Raw genomic sequence first — 24986 nt, 5'->3', positions numbered from 1 at the left:
TCTACACCACTGATTCATTTACAAGCATAATTGTCTCCATAGTTCCTGGGAGGGGGAAATGTACCCATTTGTGATTCATACATTGAAATTGTATTGAAACAGGAGGACCCGTAGGGGGCACCCTTCCCTCTCTGTATGTAAATACAAAAATGTGCCGTATTTCCAAATGTGAGCTATTGTCAAGTTGTCACGACTTCCGCCGAAGTTGGCTCTCCTGCCCATTCGGGCGGTGCTCGGCGGTCGTCGTCACCGTCCTATTAGCCACTACCGATCCCTTTTTCGTGTATCTGTTGGTTTTGTCTAATTGGTTTCACCTGTGTGTTGTTTAGTTTATTAGTGTCTGTATTTAATGTAGGTTGTCCCGCCCTTGTTTTGTGCGGGATTGTTTATTTTGTCATTCGTTTTGTCTGTCGGTGTTTGCTGTTTATTATTCTCCGGTTAGTCTTTATCCTGTGTTGGATATATTCACCCTGTCTGTATTTGGGTTGACCGTTGTTTATTTTGTTCACCGGAGAATACAACTTTATTATCGCTATCTGCTCTCTGCGCCTGATTCCACCCACCTTGAGTAGACGTGACACAAGTAGAGGCAATACAGAGATAATAAAGAATGAATTAAGATAAGAAAATGAGTCAATAGTCAAGAGATGACAAAAGTATTTTTTATTAAATAAACAATAAATTACTATAAATAATACATGAATATATAAATAATGAATGCAACACTGAAATGACATCTCAGCACATCAGAACAACTTTTAAGAAAAATGGGTTTTAAATTAAACGATAACAGGAAATTCACAGCCAAAGGTTTTAGTGATGCATTGTTATTCGCGGTTGGTTGATGTACACACCACGTTCAAAAATGGTTAATGTATTGAAATGACTGTGCATTGATATGCGAGCTGGGGATATCCTTAAATGAAAACGACAGAAGGACTAGGAGAGATGTTTCCTGACATGCACACATAAAAACATTGTATAGAAACGAGTGAGAATAGTTTTTTTGTATTATTTAAATTGTTCCTTGAAAAAACGTCTTCACTAATACCACACCAATGATATACAACTACACATTTCCAAACGTTAAGACACTAAATTGAGTCACTTCTCACTCACACACACATACAAACACACACACGCTGTATGATTGTATAAAAATTTAGCAGGGAAACCCCTTTCAGGATACAGTTTAGGTCAAAAGTGAATTGTTTGATAAATATAGTGAAACTTAATTGCTTGTAGGCTACTTCTGGAATACCTGTGCTCTATCGAAAGGGTGATTTCCATAAGAAACCTTGGTAAACATTACCATGTCATAACTGATCGGTTATATTTGGACTGATTACTCTGGTAAAGGAGGACTTCTGGTAAACATGCACTGGGCATGGGTCACTCGATGTGGTGGAGGGAGTGAATAGGAGGGAGGCAAGTAAACTATAGAGATAGATACCGGACTAAAAAGAGACATCTATCTAAGTCTATGAATAAACCATTTCCTGTCACAGGGTGAGTATGCGCAGGGAAGCGCTGCCCTCGTGTGGCAGAGAGAAGGAAAGCCGGCATTAAAGCATTAAAGGGAATTGGCACGTCGCTTTGACATCAGAGCTTTCAAAAAAGCCCACAAAAGTTGTGAATGGCAAATACTATGAATTTCAGACTGTGATTTCTATATTTTGTGCAAAAGTGACAAAATAGCTATATTGTAAATAAATAAAGCCCTTTGTCAATTTATATTTACGTCACATTGCTTTCGTGGAAGTTGAGGTGCTCATTTACCAGCCCCATCATAAAGTATTTTGGCTCAAAATCTATTCTTATGGTGGCAGCTACATAACATACTGTATACTTACAGGTCAAGGATGAGTAGAGCACAAGGTGAGCGGAAAAAGGAAATCAATTTTTTATGAATAAAGGGAATTCCATCGAATTTGAAGTACTTCCTTTGATTCATTCCCTTCAATCCCAAAATGCTTTGGGTTGCAGATATAGCTGGGGGTGGCAGATGGGGTCTTCCTGCAGGGGGCGGCGGATGGGGTCTTCCTGGGGCATACATTTACACATCTACATTATAACAAAAATAACTAAATACATTTGCAGTGGCGGTCACTATTTATTGCGCCGTTGCAAAATGCATTCGGGGGAAACACTGGGGTTGGCCTTGTTTTAGATTGCAGGATCAAAGGTTAATCCCAGGTGTAACTGGGATGTGAGTGTGGGTGGTTTAGGACGATGGGCGGAGGAAAGGGAGACGTAGGACGTGTTTTGGAATGAAAGCTCTCCTAACATGATATTTTGACAATGAATTCCACATCTATAATGTTCTCCAAAGCATGCAGTGATGCTCATATCACAACATAGAATTGTCGATCAATATCTTTTGATCTCTCTGTTTATCTCTCTCTTTCCTTAATCCTTCGTCCTAAATTTAAAGGTTGCTCTCCTGAGTGTTGTTGGCCGAGATGGGGTGCAGACCTCCGTTGTCGTTGAGTCTCCTGGCGCGGTAGGTTTCATAGTGGATGTTGTGGGTGACTTCCTTCAGGTCCTGGAGGTGAGACCTGGGAGGAAGAGTGGAGGGCGGGCATTAGCTGATAGCTACATACAGTTGGATTTGGTCACTAAAGTCAACTTCAAAGCCATAAGAGACTCATCTGTAATTGTATTGTAAGAATAGGAAAGCTATAAAGCATTAGTAAAAGATAGATCAATGTACGATTGATTGCTTTACCTGATGAGGAAATCTCGTAGCAGAGCAAATTCGCAGTGATTGGGATTTTCAACTGCAACAAAATACAAGAAAGAACCAATTTGGCATAAAAAAAATCTGAATCACATTTGCTTCACATGTCTAAGCCTGGGCCCAACTACAGTATAACAACCTCCATAAATCCATTCCCTCTGCCTCTCTGAGGAGAAAGGTCAACATAATACGCTTGGCATTAATATAGGACCTAATTAATTATATTGAGGTTATAAATAAACCTACCTTCTACCACACCCCAGGCTGTCTTCCTCCCCAGAACCCGTTTGCCGTTCACTTGGAACTCCTTGTCGCTGCCCACCACTGCAAAGGGCATGGTCTCCTGTGAACAGACTCGTTTAAACAGGGTTCAATTGGACAAGGAAAACATAAGAAATCAGAGTCAGGAGTTATTCTTCTTCTGAGGAGGGGTGTCAAAAAGAGAGTTAAAATGACAAAGAACCAGAAAGATAGAATAAGAGAAATAGTCTGATATTCATATGAAATTAATTTCAATATTTGAATTGCCTAACCATTTTGGCAATCACTATTTTGCATGCTCATACCATTGAGGCAATGGAGAAAAAGAGGGAGAGGTACAGATTTATCTCGTGTTCACATTATTCCACTTGAGAGGAAGAGTATTAGGGAGACATAATCAATTGAAGTGATTGAGTCCTTTACAGTAGGATGTAAGGTCATGGATTTAAAAATTTGAACAGAGGACCTTACCCTAATCTTGTCATTTTCATTCTTATCCTCCATATCATCATCAAACTCATTCTGCGGGTAGTACTCAATCCCATGCGTCTCCAGCTCCTTCCTCACCTAAGAGATGAAGAGGAGCCAGAGGTTACATATCCTAATGTGCACTAGAATAATGTGTTCCCTCATGACTTGGTTATCCATAACAAGTTCTACCATGACTTCTATCTAGACCAGGGATATTCAACCTGGGGTCCGCGGCCCCTAGTACAGCTGGGGGTCCGTGAAAATATAGATACCAAAGAGCTCCAAAGAGCTCTATTTTCATGTCATCCAACAAATCTAAACGCCTGAGTTTACTCACTAGCATTGGTACTTGGATTGGAACTGGTGCTTAAGACAGATGACATGAAAATAGTGCTCTTTGGCCACGCACAGCAGTGCTGGATTTGGTGTCAAAAAAAGAATGCATAAGCAGAAAAGAACGCCATAGCTACTGTAAAATATGGTGGAAGATCTTTGATGTTATGGGGCTATTTTGCTTCCACTGGTCCTGGGGCCCTTGTTAAGGTCAACAGCATCATTAACTTTACCCAGTTCCATTTTTGCCAAAAACATCAAAATCCACAAAGAAATGGTTAATTGGCCACAAAATCATAATTTTGCAATGGCAACCTCAGTCTCCGGACTTGAAACCCATTCAAAACCTGTGGGTTGAATTGAAGAGGGCAGTCCATAAGCGCAGACAAAGGAAATCTAGGATTCGGGAGGATTCTATATAGAGGAATGGTCTAAGATCCCTTCCAATGTGTTCTCCAACTTATAAAACATTTTAGAAAAAGGCTCAGTGCCATTATCCTCACAAGATGAGGAATTAAAAAGTACTGAAAACAGGGGAGTCAATAATTTTGACTTTTTGAGAAAAAAAGTATTACTTTCAAATTTTTGCTAATCTTTAACAAGGGTATAAATAATTTCAGACCCCACTATATATATAGTATATACAAAAGTGAAAAAAATATGTTTTATTCCAATGTTTTTTATGAATATCGTTAGCGAAACAGACTTTTTTATTTTTAAATTACGTATCTACAGTAGAAAATAGGAAAATATCTTCTTTGCCAACATTATTTCTCAACTCCTAATTGAGCTAATTACACTCATTGGTGCTAATTACACTCACTTGAGTATCTGACATAGGCTTTGAAAAAGCACCCGCAAGTACCAGTTGCAACAAGTGCCGCTGGCTGTTCGTAAGCTTTCTTGACATGGACATAAATGGCAAACCTTTGTTTAACCAGCTAAACAGCTACTATTATCAAAAAATGTGTTTGGAGTTACATTTTTAGCTAATAGGCTATGTTAGATTTGGTTAATTGGCCACAAACACACCGCCCGGGCAACGAAGGAGTGGCTTCGTAAGAAGCATTTCAAAGTCCTGGAGTGGCCTAGCCAGTCTCTCGATCTCAACCCCATAGAAAATCTTTGGAGGTAGTTGAAAGTCCGTGTTGCCCAGCAACAGCCCCAAAACATCACTGCTCTAGAGGAGATCTGCATGGAGGAATGGGCCAAAATACCAGCAACAATGTGTGAAAACCTTGTGAAGACTTACAGAAAACGTTGCCAACAAAGGGAATATAACAAAGTATTGAGATAAACTTTTGTTATTGACCAAATACTTATTTTCCACCACAATTTGCAAATAAATTCATTACAAATCCTACAATGTGATTTTCTGGATTTTTTTCTCTCATTTTGTCTGTCATAGTTGAAGTGTACCTATGATGAAAATTACAGGCCTCTCACATCTTTTTAAGTGGGAGAACTTGCACAATTGGTGGCTGACTAAATACTTTTTTGCCCCACTGTATTAGGGTTCATCGAGGTCAAGGGTCAAGGTCTCTCATCCCTCACCCTGTGTTTGAACTCATTCTTCTCGTCAGGGGTCATGGTGTCAGACTTGGCGATGACGGGGATGATGTTCACCACACGACTTAGGTGCTTCATAAACTCAATGTCCAGCTGTCGAAGACTGAGAGAGAGAAAGAGACAAAGAGAGACATTACCTTGTCAGCTGGGATAGAAACAATTAGCAATCTTACAGCAGGACTGGCAAAACCCAGTCTTTTCAGAAGAGTTCTATATCTGTCTCCCGACTTTAGGACAGATACAGGCTCATTGAACAACAGTTCTGTCCCTGATTGAGGTCCTTGGGTGTAGGTGACAGCACAGACAACATCCCGTTAACAGAAAACATCCCGTTAGTTGCAACGATCAACGCAAGAAAAAGAACATGGCACACAGAAGACTTAACTGTTTATGTAAAGAGCAATATCACAGTTCAGATGAGTTGGCTTCATCTGTTGAAGCAAACCATGTTGCCTGGTTGTGTTGTGATGTAGCTCAAGAATGTGTTTAGATCTCAAAGTAAATGTCAGTACAGCTGGAAGTAAACTCATTAGAAATGAGAGAGAGAACTGAGAGGGAGTCTGTGTGTGTGCGTGAGCTTCCATGCATGAGTGCACGCGTAAATGCCAATCAGAGAGAAGTGGATGTAACTCGTGCATACATTTGAGTATGCTCTAAATTAGGACATTTCTATTCCTGAATCACATGATTTATTTTTAACTCACGAGTGTCCAGTTGGGGAGATAAAGTAGAGGCAGCAGTGAACTCTGGTGTCAGGGATTCGCTTCTTTCGGGCAATATTGACCTCTTCCTTCAGGAACTTCTCATACTGCTCGTTGATGTACTTGGAGATGGGATCCCAGCTGCAGATGGATGGAACAAGGTGGGTGTTAGGAATATACAGTATAAATACACACAAAACCGTTATAGCCGGGGTGGGTAGTTGGGTACGGTCAGGATAAGGAGAATGTACAGTAAAAAATGTTTAAAATCTTGTATAGTTTAGCAGTTCTATTTCTATCTGAATCATTTGCACGGTTGAATCTAAATCCTATGCATGCCATTGTGCTTAACTAATTGAAAAATTTAGTGACCCCAAACAAAACATATACTGTGTGTAAGTGCACAATAATGAACATTCTTCCCACATACTCACCAGTTTTCATTGTTGATAAGATCACCAAAACCCGGTGTGTCGATTACTGTCAACTTCATCTTCACTCCGCCCTCCTCGATCACTGCAACATTCAATTACCACATTCAATACAACATTCACACTGTAAGTACTTTTGCCAAAATCAGGTGACAAAAAGTTAAACACGCAACCAGTCAATAAATGATATGTGCGTTTTGTCCTTGTCTCGTAGACGGGGATTTTTCTTTGATGTCAGTGAGGATGACAAATGTGCAACGATGCAGAAATAAAGCTAGCAGTACAGTGTTTTTGGCCAGACAGTCTGCCTCTGTGTCTGTCTGGAATGCCATGTGGGCTGCACGTGCCAGCTGTGCCAGTCTAAGACAAATATCAACAGTAGAAGATACATATATACAAACACACAAACACTCCCATGCACGCACGCACACACACTCTTTCCCTCTCTCTTGGTTACACACACACACACACACTCTATCCCTCTCTCTCTTGCTCACACACACACTCTATCACTCGCTCGCTTGCTCACACACACACACACTCTATCCCTCTCTCTCTTGCTCTCACACACACACATAGAGCTTAGAGGAAATGTCTCTCTCACCGTGGGACACAGCCTTGATCTCCACTGTCTTGGGGATCTTATGCTCGCCGCCCCATCCTGAGCTCCACCTGCTGACCTGGGACTTGAACAGCGTGTTCACCAGCGTTGACTTCCCCAGCCCGCTTTGACCTGAGAGAGAGAAAGAGAGAGAGAGAGCGAGAGACACATTGGAAAGAATTAACAAAAAAACAGAGCAAACTAGAATGCTATTTGGCGCTACACAGAGAGTACACAGCGGCAGAATACCTGACCACTGTGACTGACCCAAAATTAAGGAAAGCTTTGACTATGTACAGACTCAGTGAGCATAGCCTTGCTATTGAGAAAGGCCGCCGTAGGCAGACATGGCTCTCAAGAGAAGACAGGCTATGTGCTCACTGCCCACAAAATGAGGTGGAAACTGAGATGCACTTCCTAACCTCCTACCCAATGTATGACCATATTAGAGAGACATATTTCCCTCAGATTACACAGATCCACAAAGAATTCGAAAACAAATCCAATTTTGATAAACTCCCATATCTACTGGGTGCAATTCCACAGTGTGCCATCACAGCAGCAAGATTTGTGACCTGTTGCCACGAGAAAAGGGCAACTAGTGAAGAACAAACACCATTGTAAATACAACCCATATTTATGCTTATTTATTTTATCTTGTGTCCTTTAACCATTTGTACATTGTTAAAACACTGTATATATATATAATATGACATTTGTAATGTCTTTATTGTTTTGAAACTTCTGTATGTGTAATGTTTACTGTTAATTTTTATTGTTTATTTCACTTTATATATTCACTTTATATATTATCTACCTCACTTGCTTTGGCAATGTTAACACATGTTTCCCATGCCAATAAAGCCCTTGAATTGAAATGGATTGAGAGAGAGAGAGAGAGAGAGAGAGAGTTAGTGGAGGGAGAGCATGGTTTGTGGCATGATGTTGTTGAGAAGAGAGACAGAACAAGGGAGAGGCACAACTTAATTTCATGTTTCATGTCTATGTGTTTGTTAGCACACCATGGGTTCACGTACTCTTCTGAAAGACACAAAATATATCAATCATACCAGACACAAACTGAAGAGGTTGTCCTTCCTTACTTACCCACTATCATAATATTGAAGTCGAAACCAGCCTTCATGGTCTTCTTCCTCATCTGCTCGATGATGGTGTCAATCCCAATGTATCCCAGCAACGTGGATCCACTACCAGAGTGTCCCAACCCTGGAACTCGATCAACCCCGACCCCGCCACCTAGCCCTGATGGTCCATGGGGTGCTGTAGGGGATGGTGCTGCCACATGAGGGGGTTTGGCAGGGACAGCAGGTTTGGGTCTCACTTCAGGGGGAACAATGGACTCTGACATGTCTGGAGGGTAAAATTTGCTTTTATTAGGCCTATTTCATTGGGCTATATACTGTACAGTACCTTCAGAAATTATTCATACCCCTTGACTTTTTCCACGTATCGTTGTGTTACAGCCTGAATTTAAAAGGGATTCAATTGAGATGTTGTGTCACTGGCCTACACCTAATATCCCATTATGTCAAAGTGGAATAATGCTGAAATGTCAAGCTGAAATGTCTTGAGTCAATAAGTAATCAACCCCTTTGTTATGGCAAGCTTAAATAAGTTATGTAGTAAAAATACAGTGACTTGCGAAAGTATTCGGCCCCCTTGAACTTTGCGACCTTTTGCCACATTTCAGGCTTCAATCATAAAGATATAAAACTGTATTTTCTTGTGAAGAAGCAACAAGTGGGACACAATCATGAAGTGGAACGACATTTATTGGATATTTGAAACTTTTTTAACAAATCAAAAACTGAAAAATTGGGCGTGCAAAATTATTCAGCCCCCTTAAGTTAATACTTTGTAGCGCCACCTTTTGCTGCGATTACAGCTGTAAGTCGCTTGGGGTATGTCTCTATCGGTTTTGCACATCGAGAGACTGAAATTTTTCCCATTCCTCCTTGCAAAACAGCTCGAGCTCAGTGAGGTTGGATGGAGAGCATTTGTGAACAGCAGTTTTCAGTTCTTTCCACAGATTCTCGATTGGATTCTGGACTGGACTTTGACTTGGCCATTCTAACACCTGGATATGTTTATTTTTGAACCATTCCATTGTAGATTTGCTTTATGTTTTGGATCATTGTCTTGTTGGAAGACAAATCTCCGTCCCAGTCTCAGGTCTTTTGCAGACTCCATCAGGTTTTCTTACAGAATGGTCCTGTATTTGGCTCCATCCATCTTCCCATCAATTTTAACCATCTTCCCTGTCCCTGCTGAAGAAAAGCAGGCACAAACCATGATGCTGCCACCACCATGTTTGACAGTGGGGATGTGTGGTCAGGGTGATGAGCTGTGTTGCTTTTACGCCAAACATAACGTTTTGCATTGTTGCCAAAAAGTTCAATTTTGGTTTCATCTGACCAGAGCACCTTCTTCCACATGTTTGGTGTGTCTCCCAGATGGCTTGTGGCAAACTTTAAACGACACTTTTTATGGATATCTTTAAGAAATGGCTTTCTTCTTGCCACTCTTCCATAAAGGCCAGATTTGTGCAATATACAACTGATTGTTGTCCTATGGACAGAGTCTCCCACCTCAGCTGTAGATCTCTGCAGTTCATCCAGAGTGATCATGGGCCTCTTGGCTGCATCTCTGATCAGTCTTCTCCTTGTATGAGCTGAAAGTTTAGAGGGACGGCCAGGTTTTGGTAGATTTGCAGTGGTCTGATACTCCTTCCATTTCAATATTATCGCTTGCACAGTGCTCCTTGGGATGTTTAAAGCTTGGGAAATCTTTTTATATCCAAATCCGGCTTTAAACTTCTTCACAACAGTATCTCGGACCTGCCTGGGGTGTTCCTTGTTCTTCATGATGCTCTCTGTGCTTTTAACGGACCTCTGAGACTATCACAGTGCAGGTGCATTTATACGGAGACTTGATTACACACAGGTGGATTGTATTTATAATCATTAGTCATTTAGGTCAACATTGGATCATTCAGAGATCCTCACTGAACTTCTGGAGAGAGTTTGCTGCACTGAAAGTAAAGGGGCTGAATAATGATTTGTTAAAAAAGTTTGAAATATCCAATAAATGTCGTTCCACTTCATGATTGTGTCCCACTTGTTGTTGATTCTTCACAAAAAAATACAGTTTTATATCTTTATGTTTGAAGCCTGAAATGTGGCAAAAGGTCGCAAAGTTCAAGGGGGCCGAATATTTTCGCAAGGCACTGTATACTTAACTAGTCATATAATAAGTTGCATGGACTCGCTCTGTCTGCAATAATAGTGTTTAACATGAATTTTGAATGACTACCTCATCTCTGTACTCTACACATACATCTGTAAGGTGCCTCAGTGATGGTGAATTAATACACCCTGGCACAACATGCATTATTTCTAACTCAGTTGCCGGAAAGGAAGGAAACCTCTCAGGGATTTCACCATGAGGCCAATGGTGACTTTAAAACAGTTACAGAGTTTAATCGCTGTGATTAGAGGTCGACCAATTAATCGGAATGGCCAATTAATTAGGGCCGATTTCAAGTTTTCATAATAATCAGAAATCTGTATTTTTGGGCGTCGATTTGGCAGATTCTTTTTTTTATAACATTATTTAACTAGGCAAGTCAGTTAAGAACACATTCTTATTTTCAATGACGGCCTAGGAAAACTGGGTTAACTGCCTTGTTCAGGGGCAGAACGCCAGATTTTTACCTTGTCAGCTCGGGGGATTCAGGCAATATTAACCAGGTGAAATTGTGTCACTTCTCTTGTGTTCATTGCACATAGGCTGCCCAACAGTTTGGGCAGCCTGGCTCATTGCGAACTAATTTGCCAGACTTTTACATAATTATGACATAATATTGAAGGTTGTGCAATGTAACAAGAATATTTAGACTTAGGGATGCCACCCGTTAGATAAAATACCAAACGGTTCCGTATTTCACTAAAATAATAAACGTTTTGTTTTCGAAATTATAGTTTCCGGATTCGACCATATTAATGACCAAAGGCTCGTATTTCTGTGTGTTATAACTAAGTCAATGATTTGATAGAGCAGTCTGACTGAGCGATGATGGTAGGCAGCAGCAGGCTGCTAGTGCGTTCTGCCAGCAGCTCTTCGCAAGCACAACGCTGTTTATGACTTCAAGCCTATCAGCCTAATGGCTGGTGTAACTGATGTGAAATGGCTAGCTAGTTAGCGGGCTGAGCGCTAATAGCATTTCAAACGTCACTCGCTCTGAGACTTGGAGTAGTTATTCCCCTTGCTCTGCAAGGGCCGACTTTTGTGGAGCGATGGGTAACGCTGCTTCGAGTATGGCTGTTGTCAATGTGTTCCTGGTTCGAGCCCAAGGAGGGGCGAGGAGAGGAACAGAAGCTATACTGTTACACTGGCAATACTATAGTGCCTATAAGAACATCCAATAGTCAAAGGTATATGAAATACAAATGGTATAGAGAGAAATAGTCCTATAATTCATACAATAACTACAACCTAAAACCTCTTACCTTGGAATATTGAAGTCTCATGTTAAAAGGAACTACCAACTTTCATATGTTCTCATGTTCTGAGCAAGGAACTCAAACGTTAGCTTTTTTACATGGCACATATTGCACTTTTACTTCTCCAACACTTTGTTTTTGCATTTTTTAAACCAAATTGAACATGTTTCATTATTTATTTGAAGCTAAATGGACTTTTATTGATGTCTTATATTAAGTTAAAATAAGTGTACATTCAGTATTGTTGTAATTGTCATTATTACAAATAAATAAATACAAATTGGCTGATTAATCGGTATCAGCTTTTTTTGGTCCTCCAATAATCGGTATCGGCGTTGAAAAATCATAATCGGTCGACCTCTAGCTGTGATATGAGAAAACTGAGGATGGATCAACAACATTGTAGTTACTCCACAATACTAACCTAAATGAGAGTGAAAAGAAATTCACTTTATCTCCTGAATACAAAGCATTATGTTTGGGGCAAATCCAACACAACACATCACTGAGTTCCACTCTTCAGATTTTTAAGCTGTCATGCCCTGACCTTAGAGATCCTTTTTATGTCTCTATTTTGGTTTGGTCAGGGCGTGAGTTGGGGTGGGCATTCTATGTTTTGTGTTTCTATGATTTTCTATTTCAATATTTTCTATATTTCGGGTATGGTACAGCTGTCTATCGTTGTCTCTGATTGGGAACCATACTTAGGTACCCTTTTTTGTGTCTTCTTGTCCTTTAAAAAAAAACAGGCTCACTGGTAGGAGTGAGTAGTCTGGTGGGATATATGGAGAACTTTCCTGCCTCCCTTGCTCACACCCTTTTTCATGCCATTCTGCTGTGAGGAAACCAGTCTAAATCTCTATGGGTCCTCATTAACTCTTTTTGGACGATACCCTGGCTTCCGAGCTGAACATCCCCACTCAGCCCCTCTCCACTCCCATGGACGTTAGAACGCTAGACGGGCGCTCTATAGGCCAGGTCACTCATATTACCACTCCCATCAACCTACGGGTGTCAGGGAATCACAGCGAGACTATTCAAATCCTGCTCATTAAGTCCCCTCAGATTGCCATGGTTTTGGGATTCTCCTGGCTTCAGCGACACAATCCCCTGATCAACTGGTCTACTGGTGCCATCATGGGCTGGAGTCTGTTCTACCACGCCCAGTGTCTGAAGTCAGAGCAACATGCCCCGGGATGTCTTCCTGGGAGCTTGGAAGGTGCCCCGGACATCTCCACCATTCCCGCGGAGTACAAGGACCTTCGGGAGGAGTTCAACAAGGCTCGGGACACTTCGCTTCCACCGCACCGACCATATGACTTCGGGATTGACCTTCTCACTAACACCACTGCTCCCCGGGGACGACTGTACTCGTTGTCGGGCCCAGAGACCAAGCCTATGGACACCTACATTGGAGACTCCCTAACTGCATGATTTATATGTCCTTCGTGCTCTCCCGCCGGCACAGGGTTCTTCTTTGTGGAGAAGAGGGACAATAGCCTGCGCCTGTGCATCGACTACTGGGGACTCAATGACATAACGGTGAAGAACCGCTACCTGCTACCACTCATCTCTTCGGCCTTCGAGCCGCTCCAGGGACCCACCGTGTTTTCTAAACTGGATCTACAGAACGCCTACCACCTGTTGCTGATACGGGAGGGGGATGAGTGGAAGACTGCCTTCAACACGGCCAGCGGCCCTTACGAGTATTTGGTCATGCCATTTGGCCTCACCAACGACCCTGCTGTGTTCCAGACTCTGGTAAATGATGTTCTCCGTGACATGTTGAACCAGTTCGTCTTTGTCTACATTGATGACATCCTCATCTTCTCCCGCTCCCCCCAAGAACATGTGCTCCACGTCCGATAGGTTCTTCAATACCTCCTGGAAAACCAGTTGTTTGTTAAGGCAGAGAATTGCGAGATCCGTCACTCCACCATCCCCTTTCTGGGGTACATCATCTCTGCTGGGAGTGTTTAGATGGATCCCAGGAAGGTGAGGGAGGTGGTGGATTGGCCCCAGCCTTTGCCCAGGGTGCAGCTACAACATTTCCTGGGGTTCGCCAACATCTATCACCAGGGTTACAGCACCCTGGTTTCCCCCCTGTCAGCACTCACCTCTCCCAAGGTTCAGTTCACGTAGTCCCCTGCTGCTGACCGGGCGTTCCGGGACCTCAAATACCGCTTCACCACTGCTCCCATCCTGGATCATCCTGACTCTTCCCGTCAGTTCGTGGTAGAGGCCATGTGTCTGATGTAGGAGTGGGGCGGTCCTGTCCCAGCGTTCTGCCCTGGACCTGAAGCTACATCCCTGTGCCTTATTCTCCCATCACCTCAACGCACGGAGAAAAACTACAATGTGGGAAATAGTGAGCTTCTCGCAGTGAAGATAGCGTTGGAGGTATGGAAGCACTGACTGGAAGGAGCGGAACACCCGTTCATCGTATGGGCCGACCACAAAAATCTGGAGTATCTCCCCGCACCGCCAAATGCCTCAACTCCAGGCAAGCTATAAATGGGCCCTGCTGTTCACACGGTTCAACTTCTCCCTCTCATATCGGCCAGGATCCAAGAATGTCAAGCCAGATGCACTGTCTCGCCGTTATAGCCCCACGGCTATTACCCCGGAGCCTGAGACTATCCTTCCCACATCGTGCCTGGCAACGGCACACAGCTGGAGAATAGGGAAACAGGTCCGGGAGGTGCATCGTTCCCAGACCTCTGCCCAGAAGTTTGGAGAGGCTGGTCGGCCATCCTCAAGACCACCTCCAGGTATCGACGACAAGCGGATCGCCACCGGACCCTGGCTCCCCAGTATCATCTCGGGCAGAAAGTATGGCTGTCCACCTGGGATCTGCCCCTCCGAGTGAAATCCTGCAATCTCTTCCCCCGATTTATCGGCCCATTTCCCATCTCCAAAATCATTAGCCCCTCTGCTGTTCGTCTTCTGTTGCCCCGGACCCTTCGTTTACATCCTACCTTTCATGTGTCCAGAATTAAACACGTCTCACAGCCCTTTGTCTCCTGTTTTTCCCCTTGCTCCTGTCTTGTCCATAGTGCCTATTTCCTAGTTTTCCCGGTTTTGACCTTTCTGCCTACCGTCCCGTACCTTTGTCCCACTACTCTGGTTTACGACATGAAATGTTCCTGAGTGGCAGTTTTGACTTAAAGCGGCTTGAAAAATTATGGAAAGACTTGAAAATGGCTTGAAGATTTAAAAAAAAGTATAATGTGCAATTAGAGGTCGATCGATTATGATTTTTCAAAGCCGATACCGATACTGATTGGAGAACCAAAAAAAGCTGATACCGATTAAATCAGCCGATTTAAATATAATATATATATATATATATTTGTAATAATGACAATGACAACAATACTGAATGAACAATGAACACTTTTATTTTAACTTAAAATACATAAATAAAATCTATTTAGTTTCAAATCAAAAATGCAAAAACACAGTGTTGGAGAAGAAAGTAAAAGTGCAATATGTGCCATGTAAAAAGCTAACGTCTAAATTCCTTGCTCAGAACATATGAAAGCTGGTGGTTCAATATTCCTAGTTAAGAAGTTTTAGGTTGTAGTTATTATAGGAATTATGACATGTCGATTATTTCTCTTTCTACCATATGTATTTCATATACCTTTGACTATTGGATGTTCTTATAGGCACTATAGTATTGCCAGCCTAATCTCAGGAGTTGATAGGCTTGAAGTCATAAACAGCGCTGTGCTTCAAGCATTGCGAAGAGCTGCTGGCAAACGCAGTAAAGTTTGAATGAATGCTTACAAGCCTTCTGCTGCCTACCACCGCATATCAAATCTGAGATGTAATTATAATATAATAAACACAGAAATGTGAGCCTTTGGTCATAATTTGGTAAAATCCGGAAACTATCTGTCACGTTCTGACCTTAGTTATTTTATTATGTCTTTGTTTTAGTATGGTCAGGGCGTGAGTTGGGTGGGTTGTCTATGTTAGTTTTTCTATGATTTGCTATTTCCGTGTTTGGCCTGTTATGGTTCTCAATCAGAGACAGCTGTCAATCGTTGTCCCTGATTGAGAACCATATTTAGGGAGCCTGTTTTCTGTTGTGTTTCGTGGGTGATTATTTTCTGTTTTCCGTCTGCACCAGCCAGAACTGTTTTAGGTCGTTTCTCTTTGTTATTTTGTTATTTCCGTGTTCATTCTAATAAATATGGACACCTACCACGCTGCACCTTGGTCCTCAACTTCTTCCACCATCGACGACCGTTACACTATCATTTCGAAAACAAAACGTTTATTATTTCAGTGAAATACGGAACCGTTCCGTATTTTATCAAACGGGTGACAACCCTAAGTCTAAATACTGCTGTTACATCGCACAACCTTCAATGTTGTCATAATTATGTAAAATTCTGGCAAATTAGTTCGCAACGAGCCAGGCAGCCCAAACTGTTGCATTTACCCTGACTTTGCTTGCATTGAACGCAAGCGAAGTGACACAATTTCCCTAGTTAATATTGCCTGCGAACATGAATTTCTTTGAACTAAATATGCAGGTTTAAAAAATGTATACTTCTGTGTATTGATTTCTCAATCAGAGACATTGGTTCTCAATCAGAGACAGCTGTCAATCGTTGTCCCTGATTGAGAACCATATTTAGGGAGCCTGTTTTCTGTTGTGTTTCGTGGGTGATTATTTTCTGTTTTCCATTGTGTGTCTGCACCAGCCAGAACTGTTTTAGGTCGTTTCTCTTTGTTATTTTGTTATTTCCGTGTTCATTCTAATAAATATGGACACCTACCACGCTGCACCTTGGTCCTCAACTTCTTCCACCATCGACGACCGTTACACTATCATTTCGAAAACAAAACGTTTATTATTTCAGTGAAATACGGAACCGTTCTGTATTTTATCAAACGGGTGACAACCCTAAGTCTAAATACTGCTGTTACATCGCACAACCTTCAATGTTGTCATAATTATGTAAAATTCTGGCAAATTAGTTCGCAACGAGCCAGGCAGCCCAAACTGTTGCATTTACCCTGACTTTGCTTGCATTGAACGCAAGCGAAGTGACACAATTTCCCTAGTTAATATTGCCTGCGAACATGAATTTCTTTGAACTAAATATGCAGGTTTAAAAAATGTATACTTCTGTGTATTGATTTTAAGAAAGGCTTTGATGTTTATGGTTTAGGTACATTGGTGCAACGACAGTGCTTCATTTGCAAATGCGTTTGTTAAATCATCACCCATTTGGCGAAGTAGGCTTTGATTCGATGATAAATTAAAAGCCACCGCATTGATTATATGCAACACAGGACAAGCTAGTTAGCCTTGTACTATCATCAACCATGTGTAGTTAACTAGTGATTATGTGAAGATTCATTGTTTATTATAAGATAAGTTTAATGCTAGCTAGCAACTTACCTTGGCTCCTTGCTTCACTCGCGTAACAGTTTCCTCGTGGATTGCAATGTAATCGGCCATAATTGGCATACCGATTGTTATGTAAGCATGAGATCGGCCCTAATTAATTGGCCATGCCGATTAATCGGTCAACCTCTAGTGCAAATATTGTGAAATCCAGGTGTGCAAAGCTCTTAGAGACTTACCCAGAAAGACTCACAGCTGTAATCGCTCCCAAAGGTGATTCTAACACTCAGGAGTGTGAATACTTACATAAATTAGATATTTATTTCATTTTCAATACATTTGCAAACATTTTGAAAGACATATTTTTACTTTGTCAATATGGGGTGTTGTGTGTAGATGAGTGAGATTTAAAAAATATTTAATCAATTTTGAATTTAGACTATAACACAAAAGAATGTGGAATAAATAAACAGGTATGGAAAATTTCTGAAGGCACTGTAAAGATAATGATACCTGTAGCAGACTGGTTTACCACAGTAAATACTGCACTACTGTACAACAGATGGCGATGAAAACAGACATATGGCTATGCATGCGCAATTTGAGCCTAGGACACTACAGGGCATACAAATTTAGCTGCTTCTGTGTATGAGTATGAGATCATCCATAAGCCTTGACATACAATACCAGTCAAAAGCTTGGACACACCTACTCATTCAAAGGTTTTTCTTTATTGTTTACTATTTTCTACATTGTAGAAAAATTGTGAAGACATCAAAACTATGAAATAACACATATGGAATCATGTAGTAACCAAAAAAGTGTTCAACAAATTAAAATATAATTTAGATGTTTATTCTTCAAAGTAGCCACCCTTTTCCTTGATGACAGCTTTGCACACTCTTAGCATTCTCTCAACCAGATTCACCTGAAATGCTTTTCCAACAGTCTTGAAGGAGTTCCCACATATGCTTAGCACTTGTTGGCTGCTTTTCCTTTACTCTGCGGTCCAACACATCCAAAACCATCTCAATTGGGTTGAGGTCAATGATTGTGGAGGCCAGGTCCTCTGATGCAACACTCCATCCCTCTCCTTCTTGGTCAAAGAACACTTAAACAGCCTGGAATTGTATTGGTCCATTGTCCTTTAAAAAAAACAATGATAGTCCCACTAAGTGCAAACCACACATGCAGAGATCATCCATTCACCTACTCTGCATCTCACAAAGACACAGCAGATGGAACAAAAAGCCTCAAATTTGGACTCATCAGACTAAAGGACAGATTTCCACCGGTCTAATGTCCATTGCTCTTGTTTCTTGGCCCAAACAAGTCGCTTCTTATTATTGGTGTCCTTTAGTAGTTGTTTCTTTGCAGCAATTCAACCATGAAGGTCCTCATGAGAGCCCGTTTAATCATAGCGCTTGATGGTTTTTGCGACTGCACTTGAAGAAACTTTAAAAGTTTTTGAGATTTTCCGGATTGACTGACCTTCATGTTTTAAAGTAATGATAAACTGTAATTTATCTTTGCTTACTTGAGCTGTTATTGCCATAACATGGACTTGGTCTTCTACTAAATAGGGCTATCTTCCAGAGGTCGACCACTTATGATTTTTCAACGCCGATACCGATTATTGGAGGACCAAAAAAAGCTGATACCGATTTTTAAAAATCTATATATTTGTAATAATGACAATTACAACAATACTGAATGAACACTTTTATTTTAACTTAATACATAAATAAAAATACATTTAGTCTCAAATAAATAATGAAACAAAAGAATGCAAAAACACAGTATTGGAGAAGAAAGTAAAAATGCAATATGTGCCATGTAAAAAAGATAACGTTTAAGTTCCTTGCTCAGAACATGAGAACATATGAAAGCTGGTGGTTCCTTTTAACATGATTCTTCAATATTCCCAGTTAAGTAGATTTAGGTTGTAGTTAATATAGGAATTATAGGATGATTTCTCTCTATATCATTTGTATTTCATATACCTTTGACTATTGAATGTTCTTATAGGCACTATAGTATTGCCAGCCTAATCTTGGGAGCTGATAGGCTTGAAGTCATAAACAGTGCTGTGCTTCAAGCATTGCGAAGAGCTGCTGGCAAACACAGGAAAGTGCTGTTTGAATGAATGCTTACGAGCCTGCTGCTGCGTACCACCGCTCAGTCAGACTGCTCTATCAAATATCAAATCATAGACTTAACTATAATAAACACGCAGAAATACAAGCCTAAGGTCATTCATATGGTCAACTCCGGAAACTATAATTTCGAAAACAAAACGTTTATTCAAACGGGTGGCATCCATAAGTCTAAATATTGCTGTTACATTGCACAACCTTTATTGTTATGTCATATTTATGTTAACATTCTGGCAAATTAATTACAGTCTTTGTTAGGAAGAAATGGTCTGCACACAGTTCGCAACGAGCCAGGCGGCCCAAACTACTGCATATACCCTGACTCTGCTTGCACAGAATGCAAGAGGAGTGACACAATTCCCCTAGTTAATATTGCCTGCTAACATGAATTTATTTTAACTAAATATGCAGGTTTAAAAAATATACTTGTGTATTGACTTTAAGAAAGGCATTGATGTTTATGGTTGGGTACAATGGTGCAACAACCGTGCTTTTTTTCCGCGAATGTGCTTGTTAAATCATCACACGTTTGGCGAAGTAGGCTGTGATTTGATGATAAATTAACAGGCACCGCATTGATTATATGCAACGCAGGACAAGCTAGTTAAACTAGCAATATCATCAACCATGTGTAGTTAACTAGTGATTATGTTAAGATTGATTGTTTTTTATAAGATAAGTTTAATGCTAGCTAGCAACTTACCTTGGCTCCTTGCTGCACTCGCGTAACAGGTGGTCAGCCTGCCACGCAGTCTCCTCCTGGAGTGCAATGTAATCGGTCATAATCGGCATCCAAAAATGCAGATTACTGATTGTTATGAAAACTTGAAATCGGCCCAAATTAATCGGCCATGCCGATTAATTGGTCGACCTTACCATCTTCTGTATACTACCCTACCTTGTCACAACACAACTGATTGGCTCAAACGCATTAAGGAAAGAAATTCCACAAATTAACTTTTAACAAGGCACACCTGTTAATTATCTGCTAAATTGTAATTATTCGCCTACTTCCTCATGCCTTTTGCACACAATGTATACAGACTCTTTCTTTTTGTCTACTGTGTTATTGACTTGTTTATCGTTTACTCCATGTGTAATTCTGTGTTGTTGTCTGTTCACACTGCTATGCTTTATCTTGGCAAGGTCGCAGTTGTAAATGAGAACTTGTTCTCAACTAGCCTACCTGGTTAAATAAAGGTGAAATAAAAAAATAAAAATAAAAATTGAAATTTATTCCAGGTGACTACCTCATGAAGCTGGTTGAGAGAATGCCAAGAGTGTTCAAAGCTTTCATCAAGTCAAAGGGTGGTTACTTTGAAGAATCTCAAATATATCATCTATTGTTTAACACTTTTTTTGTTACTACATGATTCCATATGTGTTATTTCATAGTTTTGATGTCTCCACTATTATTCTACAATGTAGAAAATAGTAAAAATAAAGAAAAACCCTGGAATGAGTAGGTGGGTTCAAACTTTTGACTGGTACTGTAGATCACAGGTCAGAAAAGCAGAGTCTGTCAGTTGAATTTAGAGCATCAATGAATAACCATATTCTGTCGCTTGCTGTCTCTCTCTTGCTCACACACACACACACACACACACACACACACACACACACACACACACACACACACACACACACACACACACACACACACACACACAAAAAAATAGTCTGCACATAAAACAGGCATACACAACATCAAATAGTCTTCTGACAGATTATGCAAAGCCTGCTCAAAATTTGGAGTGGTATCACAAATGATAGCTAGATCTACACAAAATAATACACAAATACATATTTGGCCTCTACTAAGCTCCCCCTATGTCATTTCACCTGTTATAACCTCTCTTTTTTGTCATAAATCATATCTCAAATTTAAATCTAAATTCTCTGGCTGAATGTGTGGTCTGTCATCCCATCAAAGATAGACTACAATGATGATGTTAGAGCGTCCACATTGTATATTTGTATGATTTCTGATGGCGACAATTAGGGCCATATTTCCCACTGTGCTCCGCAAACTGAGGAGGGTTAACGTTTTAACGTCGTTTCTACGGTCTGACTGAAGGCTAGCCAAATCAATCCACATTTCGCTAGCTTGATCATAAATATCCTGAACAATAACCCCGATCATGTTTAACCTCACAAGCTACACGATAACAGCTGATTACCTACATCCCAAAACCTGTTTAACCAACCCATTGTCCCGGCTCCATCCATGCTGGATAAATGATGCTAAGTTAGCTAGCTCACGTTAGGTATGCTAGCTGTCCGCATTCGTCTGCTGTGATGTTGATTGTTGCGCGACTTACCGATTCCTGTTTATAGATTCAATTTCCAAAATAGTTTTGTTCCGCGCTAGTGAAAATTTCGACTAGTCTTTCAACCCAATGCTCAAGAATAAACGATAGATGTCCAACATAAAGAAGCAAAGATGTAGGAAACGGGTCGTATGATTTGTCTGAGTACCTCTTTCCCTCCGTCCCTCTCTGCCACTCTCTCTCTCTCTCTCTCTCTCTCTCTTAGTCGAGAGCCCCCCCTTTTGTTACCAAGGCGACAAGATGAGCGAGAGGTGATGCAGAACGCATGCTCAAACAGAACCTTGCCCCTCGGCAACCTTTTTGGCATCGCCTGAGTATTTTTGGTCATTTTGCACAACCAATCAGTATTTGATTAGACCAAATTGTAATTGACACAAATCTATAAAAAATCTGCATGAAAAATATATTGATCCATGTAGCCTATTTATCGAGATTTAGTCATGTCTCATGTTTCATAATTTATTTCATTTGCATTTTGGTAACTTAAAGTCATTACAGACAATTCTCATGAAATGCTTAATAGCAACTCTGTATACATGAATGATAAAAAAATATATAAAATTGTTGTGTGTAAACTAAAAAGCAACAACCAAACAAAATGTCATTGGTATTGTATAATTCACTGTAGGCCTAACCAGGTTTGGTTAGGTTACTTTCTAAATGTAATCCATTACTAGTTACTTGTCCAAAATTGTAATCAGTAAAGTAACTGTTTGATTTACCCAAAGTGTAATCTGATTACTTTCAATTACTTTTGGATTAGCCTACTTACCCATTAAGATACATTAGAAGAAGAGAAAAGGATCCATCAAACACATTTGGTATGTCATCTTAGTGGTCTCTGACTTGTGGTCAGACTCTCTCAGGTGGAAGAAACCTAAACTTTCACCTTTTTTTAATGCTGAAAGATATCATAATGTATTTCTTCTGCAAACATCCTTTCTGAATTTAAAAGTAATCCAAGAAGTAATTATGCTTTTTTCAAAAGTATCTGTAATTTGATTACAATATTTTTGCTGGTAACGTAACTGATTACAGTTACAGTTTTTCCCCTTCAGATTACATGTAATCAGTTACTCCCCAGCCCTGGGACTCACTACAACATTCCATATATCAAAATGCATTGAATCAGTCACAGCACACCACAAAATTGAAAGGAGAAGCATTTGCATCCAATGATCAAATAGTACCATACTCACATATATGGCGTTTTGTTGTCAGCTCTTAGGTTCTCGCACTGCTGTCTTTTGTGTTCATGTTGTCTAAGTTTGTTTGTTCTCTCTAGTCTACATGTTGTGCAGACTTTTTGTGTTGTGTCATGTGTCACTCACTTTACCCCACTGTTCCCCCAAACTTGGTTTTATCACACAGTTTTTGCATGTCTGTTACTCTTCTGATAAGGAGCCATGTCTCAAATTCCCTCCAGTGCCTTCTCTGACCCCCTCCTCTCTCTCTCTCTCTCTCTCTCTCTCTCTTTCTCTCTCTCATCCTGACCTTCAGAGTAGTATGTTAAGTCTGAATAAAGAGAAATTATAACCAACAAATACAATTTTGTTTACACTACCATGTGCATGGCCTTCATTGAAACTTTTTCCTCATTACTCACCCATTGACAAATACACTCGAGGAGGTGTGGTGATGTCATCATGTAATTGCTCTGCCTCTTCATCAACAAACGTCATGCTTGAAAGAGGGTGATCCAATTCATGTGATGGTGAGATATTCATCTGTCCTGGTATGTAGCAATCTATACCATGGCTCTGGGGTTGGGATGGTTGCTCAGCGACCTCTGTTGAATCTGGGCCAACCTGTGGTGTTTTGTGCTGCTCGTTGCGCTCCATGGACAGGGGCCAGTGCACAGTCCATTCTTCTGAGGAATATTCTGGTGGGTTTATATTGGGCCTCTCATGGTCAGGTGGTGGAGGTGGGCCTGTTTGGGTGGGTTCTAGATGAACTGGCCTTAGTACTTTGACTCCTTTGTGATATCCATCGTTGTTCTTCACCATTCGTAAAGCCAATTGGACAGGATGTAAAATAGGTTTCTGTGATTGGCTGAACATTTTGGGAACGGATCCACTGTGCAGCACACATTCATCTAGATTGAGTTTGGTGGATTCTGTAACTTGACCACTATTGATATTTTGGCAATGGTCCAAATCCAAGCCCTGCCCATGTTTAATAGTTGCTCTCTCAGGGGCCTCTGACAGGGTAGAGGGTGTGAGGGAGGCCCCCTGTGTCAGAGGTACCACCAGACATGTCTGGGAGTTGTCGCTGTTTGACCTTTTAACCCCAGACTGAAGGGCTTCCTGTTTCTGACTGACTCCTAAAAGACACCTACCCATCAAAATGCTGCTATTTGACTGGTTAGATTGATTCCGTTTCCTCTCAATGGTTTGTGTATCGGTCGGTAGACTTTGACACTGATGTCTAGTCCAGAATTTGGGTCTTTGAAGGTTCTTGTATTTTCTACTAGGGCTGGCTTGTGCCAAAGGTTGAAATGCAGCATCTAATATTGTCTTTGTAGACTCTTCCAGATGAGACTCTTTGGTGGTAAAGTCCTTTATGAATGTTGCTCCCTTCTTTGCCCAAGGGTTGAGGTCATAGCTGCTTCTTTTGACTTCTGTAACTGCTGCAGATGTTGATCGACTTAGGTGTTCTTTCCAAGATGGTGTCTTGGGAGGCATAGGAGGAGAATCACTTTGACAGTATTCCTTTTGACTGAAAGGTAGTCGACCAGCATATACGCTGGCAGCCTGAGACTGAAGTCCCTTCTGAAGATGTCCAATGTGTTTTAGTGTTTTTGGTGAAGCAAGGCCACATTGGGACCCCTGTCCACCCCTCTTTGACTTAAACTGAAAATGAATTGATTGAGAATCATTCTCAACAATAATTGGAACTTTCCTCCTTGATACAACATTTTGTCTGGCTGACACACCTCCTGACAGAGCAGTACCTGATGGGGTTACCAGGTCATTTGGTCTTGGTTCAGATATTGTGTCAGCAACTTTTTGCTTGGAAATGCCATCCTTACCTAGAAGAAACCCAGGACTGGATTTTGTTATCCTTCCTGTTTTCCTTAGTCCGAGCCTGGCCTGCAACAAGTTCGGGTCCTGAGACTTCATGCCTTTTGTCCTGTAGGCCCCTGGCTGTTGAGATTGTGGAGAGGAATGGGTGTACGTAACAGGCGGTGTGCCTACACCTCTAGAATAAGATGTTGGTACAGGTTTCATCAACCCAGAACGTGTTACAAAGTCCATCAGAACCTCTTCATCAAGTATGTCATGGGTTGCTGGTTTAGGGGAACACTGGTTACGATGCTCAGCCTGACCTTTAGTACTAGAGATAGGGATTGAACGGGCCCTTATTTCTTTGGCCACCGGGGAGGTCTGTTTTGTGCCTTGGCTCTCCAATGGCATTGTTTGACTGTACAGTTTTGGAGATGGGCCAAGCCGGATCTTTGGGATGGAAAGGCTTGGAGAGAGGTCTGGGTTTGTAATGATAA

At 41.1% G+C, this 24986-nt stretch overlaps 1 protein-coding gene across 4 annotated transcripts; it reads right to left on the bottom strand.

The window, feature by feature from the left end:
• Window positions 1-648: 648 nt before the first annotated feature.
• LOC135536243 (neuronal-specific septin-3-like) lies at window positions 649-23379 on the bottom strand. Of its 4 annotated transcripts, none has more exons than XM_064962612.1 (10): window positions 23091-23373; window positions 8215-8478; window positions 7111-7239; window positions 6510-6591; window positions 6079-6216; window positions 5360-5477; window positions 3473-3568; window positions 2987-3083; window positions 2729-2780; window positions 649-2558 (listed from the first exon to the last, which is right to left on the bottom strand). In XM_064962612.1, exons 1-10 carry the CDS (start codon window positions 23323-23325, stop codon window positions 2429-2431), a joined length of 1341 nt encoding a protein of 446 aa, XP_064818684.1. In that variant the 5' UTR covers window positions 23326-23373; the 3' UTR covers window positions 649-2428. The 4 variants fall into 4 exon arrangements, with proteins under 4 accessions (XP_064818684.1, XP_064818698.1, XP_064818702.1 ...); XM_064962626.1 differs by lacking the exon at window positions 23091-23373 and adding an exon at window positions 22684-22826; XM_064962630.1 differs by lacking the exon at window positions 23091-23373 and adding an exon at window positions 21476-21620.
• Between the last annotated feature and the right edge of the window lie 1607 nt (window positions 23380-24986).

This window comes from Oncorhynchus masou, chromosome 5 (genome assembly GCF_036934945.1).
Source record: "Oncorhynchus masou masou isolate Uvic2021 chromosome 5, UVic_Omas_1.1, whole genome shotgun sequence".
Taxonomy (NCBI): domain Eukaryota; kingdom Metazoa; phylum Chordata; class Actinopteri; order Salmoniformes; family Salmonidae; genus Oncorhynchus; species Oncorhynchus masou.
Note: the sequence above shows the minus strand (reverse complement) of the source record. Positions and strands in the feature narration are given on the sequence as shown.